The sequence below is a fragment of the Cavia porcellus genome, unplaced genomic scaffold (genome assembly GCF_034190915.1).
Source record: "Cavia porcellus strain 051 isolate PalLab524CR breed Dunkin Hartley unplaced genomic scaffold, mCavPor4.1 scaffold_34, whole genome shotgun sequence".
Lineage (NCBI taxonomy): Eukaryota > Metazoa > Chordata > Mammalia > Rodentia > Caviidae > Cavia > Cavia porcellus.
The window spans coordinates 9,648,993-9,657,827 of NW_026947517.1; the positions used below are offsets into that span (position 1 = coordinate 9,648,993).

Here is an 8,835-nt window from a genome sequence, read left to right on the forward strand (position 1 = left end):
GTTCTCAGGCCTACATGGAAATTGTTCAATAACCACATTTCATCCCAGAATCATTATATCAAAATTCTGAGAAAAGAAACAAACAGAAGATTAAAACTACTAGCTTATGAAGTAGTCTAACAAATAAAATTGTCTACAAGTATTCTTTACTAACAGTGATTAGATTGTCTTTAATTTTAAGTGCAGGAGATAATGTTAATGTATTAATTGTCCAATGATCACACTCATCCCAGAGAAGTTGTATAAAAACTCTGAGAAAAGAAACAAGCAAATGTTTAAAACTACCCTCATGAACCAATCTAACAAATGAAATTATCTATAAGTATTCTTTACTAACACTGATTAGCAAATCTTTTTTATTTTTAATGTTAATGTGCTAAACTTCAAACAAAATTAGTAACCCCTTGTTTTATTAATGTCATTTCAGAATTTTCCTTAATCTATTATAATTTTTGTGTTCTTGTTCTCCTCACATTGCAGTCAGAGTGAATTCCTATGTATTCATTTGGAATATGCTTTCAAAGTGATAAGTTAAATCTTTATTCTTCAAAAACACACAGACTAACAAGTATTTAGAGTGAGACACAAATTAGACAGTAAGTATGATATAAACATCATTTCTTGAATTTACTAAGTGCATTTCATATCAGTTAAAATGACTTAGATATCTATATTACATAACACAATGAAAATTTAATAATTATTCTCATTATGAATACAAAATTTTGTATAAATTCTAAAAATAAATTCTTTGTTTCTATATATGAAGTTGAATTAATTTTATGCAAGCTTATTATCAAATATTTTGATACTTATAAATTATACAATTTTTAAAATTTAAAAAGACTTCAAGAGACCATCATGATATACTTTCTTGCATTATATTTAATTCTATAAAAGTTAATGTGACACTAGAAATGTTTAATCATGTATAACTTTGAACAAGCTTTTATTTTTTTAATAAAGAAATGGGGTAATACAGTGCTAACTCATATGGTTTTGTGAGGGAGAAGTGAGAGAATCCAATAAAGTTTTTGGCTCAGTGCTTGTCACATAATAATTGCTAAATGTTGGGCACTATTATAACTATTTCTAACTGTTTAGAAATTAAAATTTCAGTTTGTATTTAACTATTATAAGTAACAGTTAGAATTATCACATCTTTGTTCAAATGGTTTCTTTTTCTTGTTGTGTCAAATCCTTCCAAGAGAAAAAAAGCATTACTAGGTCAAAAGGTGTGATCCTCCTTTTGTTTTTGTGCCCAATTGTCACATCACCCTTTAGCAAGGTGGTTCTCACTGAACAGGCTGCTGCCCGCTGTTTTGGAGATGCCCAAACTCCTGGACCCTAAGGTTGCCCTGAGGCCTCTCTAGGTGACTGGAGATGAGCAGAGCAGGGGACAGCCAGGTGGGGCCTGGTGGTGGCCAGCCTGGGCCTTTCCAAAACAGGACTTTATTAAAGTCACCTCCTCCAGGAGGCCTTTCCTGGCCATCATTTCTGAAGGTCCAGCCTCACCTCTGACACTGCATTTCCTCTTGGTAGTCTCTTTTCATCTTCTCCTCAGGCCTGATCTACCAAGGTGGATTTGTCTTGCATATTGTCTGTGGTCTCCACAATATGATAAACACTCAAAGACAAAGATTTTATCCAGCACTGAACAGTGCCTGTCACACACTAGCACTCACTGAGCACATTATCTAGCTGTTGAATAAATGAAAGCGTTTTAAACATAAATGAGGTCAAAGTGTTAAAAGCATCCACCAGCTATGATCTCTGAGGGATTCACTCTTTTCTGGACAGCTGGGACCTGCCGCAATGTAGCCCTTGTTTCTATGAGGCCCTTTCCATTGCTAGGGACAAAATACCCCTAACTAAGTGCCATAAACCACTCACTTTATCACATTCAGAAATTATGCAGTCAAATTTAGATTAGGACATGGTAAGGGGCTTGTGAAGATTGAATGGCTGTGGTGACTCAAATGGCTGGTGACCAGAAGCATGCAGAAGCTTTTATCCAACCTCCTCCCCCAGTACCACCCTTCGTACTGAGCTACATCCCTAATTTTTGCTTTTTAATTTTCAGATAGCATGTTACTAAGTTATGCAGGCTAGGGTTGAACTTAAAATTCTCCTGCCAGAGCCTCCCAGAATGTTGATGTTTCAGGCATGCACTGACATGCTCAGCTTGTCTATTTATTATTATCTGTGTTCTTAGCTATTTTATTCTTCTAGGAATAAATGCTATAAAATGTGATACTGGTCATGTCTTCCCTATTTCACATTTGGTCATCTCACATTGGTAGTTTAGAAAGACCATGACAAGAGGTTCTGTGTTTGTGTCTTTGTAGTGCTAGAGATGGAGCCCAGAGGCTCACATATGTGAGGCAAGTGCTGTACTGCTGAGCTATACTCCCAAGCCTGGTAGAAGTTTTATATCCTAGAAATGAAATGCCACATATCAGGGCCTGACTTGCAGTTTCACTGACTGACTGCAGTCTTAAGAAAATGAGGAAGATTAATGTTAAAAATGTGCTTAATTTAAAAGTGTGTCATGTCTGCACCTGTTATGCCAGCTGCACACAAAATGAAAATGTTCTTCTCCTACCCCAAAACCATCATTATTCCATTCAGCAAAAAAGTCACTCATATCATTGATGAACAAGTAACATACAGACATAAGTCCAGATATTTGAACTTTTGTCTTACTACTTAATCTAGAGAAAAGTATCATCCAGCCCTTGTGTTGGAACTATAGGAGTTTGTCAGGTGGGGGCATAGGTCAATTATGGATTCAAAAATATAAAAAGCATCCTGTGAATTGATTGGAAAGAGCCCTGTGTTTTTACTCTTTATAACTTGTGTGTTACATGCCTTTTACAACAGCACAATTTGTAATACACATATGTGTACATGTAATACATATATATATATATATATATATATATATACATAAACAAATATGTTGGTTATTAAACATTTACTAACACACTGTTGTTAAAATCTCACACTCCATGGGCCTTGTGCTTTCAACTCAGATGTGTCGATAACATTCAAGCTCATAGTCTCGCTGCCCTTGTGTAACCTTTCGGGGCGATTCACCACTGCTCCACACAGAGCGACTCCATGTTGGGAGGTGGTATTCCTCCTGCATGGTCTACTCATTTTGGGAGCGTGAAGGGCTGTTCTGTGTCTGTTCTCCCCCATCAGTGCAGTTGTACTGAGTGAATAAGCTCTCTAAAAAGCAAAAACAATGCATCCTGAATGGCTATAGCTTCCTCACATCTAAAAAATGCAGACTATCCACTTGGGGTAGATAGTACGTGGTCTGATTGGGGTAGGACAGGAAGTGATTCCAAGCGGCCAAAAAGAAAGTTTGAAATGCTCTGTGTACATGCTCATTATCACCCCTTGGGTGATTACAAAACTGTCTGCCATGTCATCACCATTTGCTATCCTGTCCCACTCTTATGATTTCCAGAAAATAAAAACAAATCAGAAAGTAACTGACCACCTCAACAAACTGTCCTTGTTTACATGTCATTACAGAGTAGCTATGGAGCAAGAAACTACCAAGGTATAATCTTCTGCAAGATCCTGGTCATCACCATGGTTATGATGAGCTGGAGTGATCCTAGTTAGGTCATTCTAGTTATATATTATTTTGGGGGAAATATAATATGTGATAATACTGAATACTACACATTGTATTAAATTCATTAGCTAAAATTCAACAGTTCATCACGTGTGTTCCTTAAAACTAGAACCTATGGAGCCACTATCATCACACCCAGATGTTATACACTGAAACAAATATTTTTCTCTCTAAAGGAAAATTAATGTGGAATTTTCTAGAAAGACTCAGTACTACCTAATGAAATAGAAATGATGATATGAAAGAAAAACATCCTAAAATTTCATAGCTCTCTGGGCTCAAATCCCCAGTACTTGATTTCAGAAAAAAAGGCCTTTTTTACATGGAAAAGACCTCCCAGCACTGTGAAAGCTATCAGTGTACACACATGGCTTTAAAAGTGAAGATATCACCAATGATTGAAAGTGCCAGGAGTTTGCCCAGATTTGCTATATATATATATATATATATATATAGCATGCTGAATGAGACAGATGGTGTATGACTATAATCCCAGCACTCTGGGCATCTGAGTTAAGGAGATCACAAGATAGACCAATTTTGTGACTTAGGAAGACTCTTAGTGTGTATCTAAAAAGAATATCTGAGGATATATCTGTAGTTCACTGTGCAGATGCAAAGTAAAAATAAGAAAAATGCAAATGTAAAAAACTAATAGATGATAAATCGATTCACAGATACTTAGATAAAATAATAAAATAACTAGCCACTGATTTACTTAGCATGATGAAAAAGTTGAGCCATAGGCTTTCTTATCAGTTATTGGACCTCAAGTTATTGGACATAACTTCCTGGCAACATGACCAAGCAGAACTTGGAACCCTTGTAGAAGACATCACAATCCAGTACTGCCCACCTCCCCAGCTCATTTGCCTGGAGACACTCAGCGGAGAGGATGCTGAATTGTTTCTCCACATCCAGAGGCCACAACCCCAGGACCCCAGGCAGACAAAGTCTATGTCAAAAATTGAGAAAACGCCTCACACCATCCAGATGCCGCAGGCCAAGGTGCGAAAGGCACCCAACTTTCACAGTCAGCCCAGAGACAGTCTCCCCAAGACCAACCGACTGTGAACAGCCAACATCAAGGTACCCACCCCAAAACTCTGTTGACTCAGGTACAAATGACACTGAAACCCAAAAGATTCATGGGCAAGTTTCAACAGGCCCCGAGATACTCAGCAGCTCTGGGCAGGTCTCAGCAGAGCTGGCAGCAGTAAAGTCAGATAGACCAAGGTGTCCAGAAGTAGAGACTGAAGTCACAGTGTCCAGCAACCACCAAACACTAAGAAACCTACAATATGACCAGCTGGGCTGAGCCATTATGGAGAATTACTTGGCAGGGAGAGATGCCCAACCCCACACTGAACAGACAATAAAGGCAGTAAGGTCTCCCTCACCCATTAAGCCCTGTATGCCAGTTTTCCTGCATGACCAACCCTTCTCTGACCCATTCTTCCCAAGTACCTCCATGGCCTACACCACCTCCCAACAGGCCCAAGTTGTAGGTGGGGATAAGAAGATGACAAGCCTTGAGATTTTGTTTTCTTCTGAGGGCAATGAACTTCTAGACATCTGCTCATTTGGTAATAAACACCTCACAACAAGATGTGTAGATGAAAAGAGAGATCCATGCAATACGTTGCCTCTGTTGCAATTAGAAGATCGATATATGCTTTCTGAGCTTAATACAGATTCTGAGCTGCTAATTCATACATCATCTCATGCACCAAAGTATACTGAGGTGTCTTGTGTATCTGAATGTACTGAAGTGCCTTGCTTACCACAAGATGGAAAGGTGATTTGCATACCAGAAGATCCTAAAGTGCCTTGGGTGCCAAAAACAACTCTGCCTCGTATGTGTTTAGATCAGAGTTCTTGGGACTGTCTGCAAAAGGATACAGAGGCTCTCCCACCATCATTTCCAGAGGCTCCTCAGGTGTTTTGGGTACAAGAACAGCCTAAGACACCTTCTCCAGAAGATAAATCCATCTGCTGTAGAGCTTCAGGACACTTGAGAAAGGTTCACTGCGCTAACGGCCACACATTTGGATCTAAAAGGTTCAGTAAGCATGCTAATTGTGCTGTCTGCTCAGACCCCACGGGGGGATTTGGACGCAAGGCATACAAATGTATGCACTGTAAAATTTTAGTTCATAAGAAGTGCCATGCACTCGTCAGAGTTCCATGCAAGCACCATACTTTGCATGATGAATGCACAATGCCAATAAACCAGGTTTCCATGGCTTTAGATCCCAAACAGGAAGTAGTCTCACCAAATCCTAAAAGTCATGTGGGTATGCAAGCAATAGATGATGAGAATGAGACAAATACTGGTGAGGAAAATGGCAGGCCTTTGTGCTCTTCTGCTCTTAAAGACTTTGACTTTCTCCGTGTCCTCGGGAGAGGAAGCTACGGTAAAGTTTTACTAGCTCGGCATAAAACAACAGATCACCTCTATGCCATGAAAGTGGTGAGAAAGGACGATGAAAACCTTATTCGTCTCCAGGTAGAGAAGCAAATATTGGAGAAGAGCTTGAACCACCCTTACCTGGTTGGCCTGCATTCCTGCATCGAGACACCAACCAGATTTTTCTTTATCCTGGATTACATCAGTGGAGGAGACCTAACATACCATCTGCAACAGTTCGGAATCTTTCCCAAAGCACATGTGAGATTCTACTCCGGGGAGATCTCCTTAGCTATCAAGTTTCTTCATGAACATGAGATATTACACAGGGATCTGAAGTTGGAGAATTTGTTACTAGATGTGGACGGACACATTAAAATTACCGATTACAACCTATGTAAGGCAGGACTGAAGGCAGGCGAGAAGACCAACACTTTCTGTGGCACACTCAGTTATCTGGCTCCAGAAATCATCAGAGGCGAAAGCTATGGTTTCAGTGTGGACTGGTGGAATCTTGGAACAGTCATGTTCGAAATGATGGTGGGAGAGCCTCCGTATCCTTTTGCAGACAGTCCCAAGAACTCTGATCTAAACACATACAAGGTCTTGCAATCTATGTTAGAAAGAGAAGTCAACATTCCAAATCACCTGTCTGTCGAAGCCAGAAGCATCCTCAAGGGTCTTCTGAAGAAGGAGCCAGAGGTAAGATTGGGCTGTCACCCTCAGAGAGGATTCATCAATATTAAAGAGCATCCATTCTTTAACAATCTGGACTGGAACATGATGGGAAAACAGCAAGTGCCTCCTCCCTTTAAGACAAGTATTGGTACAGAATTCAGGATAGAAAACTTTGACCCTGAATTTACCAACGAACCTGTCCAGCTCACACCTGATGACAGTTACTTTATGAACAGCATAGATGAATTTGGACTTTGAGTACATCAATCCCCTTTTCACATAAGAAGAATGAGTCTGATTGTCACCTTCCAGTTAAGCATCTGTTTGTATATCTAAGGCATGACAAAACTTGTTACCAGCTTGCATTCAACTGACACTTTTATAATTGCCTGGAAGATCATTTTAATTTCCTATTTCTATATGAAGATGCCCTGCTTGATTTTGGTTTTTGGTTGACAAAGTTACTTTTTATGATAAGACTTAATGATGAGGCAATTTCTTTTTACCAAGTTTGTAAACACATTCCGTTTGTTGCTTGGAGACATATTCCTGATTTTTTTATTTACTATACTGGAAAATAATATCTCATTATGCTTGTTTTGCTCCCAAACTATATGACCTATATATTTAGGCCCCTGATTTTGTAATATTCAGGGAAATCCAAAAACAATAGTAACAACTTTGAACAACTCTGCAGAAACCACATACCTTGTAGCTCTGTCTCCTAGGTCAAACTTTAACCATCTTAAAGTATTACACCATAGATATACTTTCTAATATTTAGTGGACATCAAAACAATAATGCAAAGAAAGTATTTCTCCAAATAAGGCTAAAATCCCAAAGGAGTTCTAATGTGGACTCAGTAGGAAACATTTTAAGCAAATGCCCTGTGTGAGTATTTTACATTCTGAATGCCCAGTGGCAAAGAGAAGCTCTTAAAAGCAGGATCAGAAACATATGTCTGACATGTCAGAGTTCTCTGCAAGTTCATGTTGTGTACACTGATTTTTGTTTTTAAGCAAGATCTGAGTACTACCAGAAACACAGATTCCTTGCAAATGAACATGTCAATCCTTAGAAACATTTTCTTTTGATGTTTTCCTTACTTTCAAATTTAGCTATTTGATGGAATGATAAAATATGACTCCAAGCTTGGGAAAAGTTACATTTCTAATGAAATGGGGCATCCAAATAAAGAGAGAAAGATAACTTAGTAAATGCCTACACATTTTAAGTCATCCTAAATTTAAAACTGGATAGCTTGCCTAGAATTAAACATTATCAAGCTTGTGCCATTGTAACTTATTTAGACTATGATGGTTACTTTTCAAGTCCTTTGCACAGAGATGGCACTGAAACAGAGCAATGCTGTATCTGGCAACTCTTGAAATGACAAATTGCTAACTACAAATTGTAGTAAAATAATTTGAAGAACTCTGCCCTAGAAATGAACTTTACTTCTATTTTTATTAAAATTCATAGTTAGCAATTTATTATTTACACAGCTGCCAGATACAGCACTGATCTGTTTCAGTGCCATTTCTGTGCAAAGGACTTGAAAAGTAAAAACCATTGTCTAAATAAGTTACAATGGCACAATCTTACTGAAGTTTAATTCTAGCTAAGCTATCTAGTTCTAAATTTAGGATCACAACATGTGTAGGCATTTACTAACATATCTTTCTATCTTCATTTGGATGCCCCGTTTCATTAGAAATATAACTTTTCCCAAGCTTGGAGTCATATTTTATCTTTCCATCAAATAGCTAAATTTGAAAAGTAAGGAAAACATCAAAAGAAAGTGTTTCTAAGGATTGACATGTTCATTTGCAAGGAATCTATGTTTCTGGTAATACTCGGATCTTGCTTAAAAACAAAATCAGTGTACACAACATGAACTTGCAGAGAACTCTGACCTGTCAGAAATATGTTTCTGTTCCTGCTTTTAAGAGCTGCTCTTTGCCACTGGGCATTCAGAAAGTAAAATACTCACACAAGGCATTTGTTTAAAATGTTTCCTACTGAGCCCACATTAGAATTGCTTTGGGCCTTTGGCCTTATTTTGAGAAACATTTTCTTCCCATTATTCTTTGG

The 8,835-nt window shown here is 38.2% G+C and overlaps 1 protein-coding gene across 1 annotated transcript; it reads left to right on the top strand.

Moving 5' to 3' along the window:
* The first annotated feature begins 805 nt into the window (after positions 1-805).
* Positions 806-7,573, top strand: LOC134474657 (protein kinase C iota type-like). The gene has a single exon (XM_063243162.1). It carries the CDS (start codon positions 4,977-4,979, stop codon positions 6,996-6,998), a length of 2,022 nt encoding a protein of 673 aa, XP_063099232.1. The 5' UTR covers positions 806-4,976; the 3' UTR covers positions 6,999-7,573.
* The last annotated feature ends 1,262 nt before the right edge of the window (positions 7,574-8,835 follow it).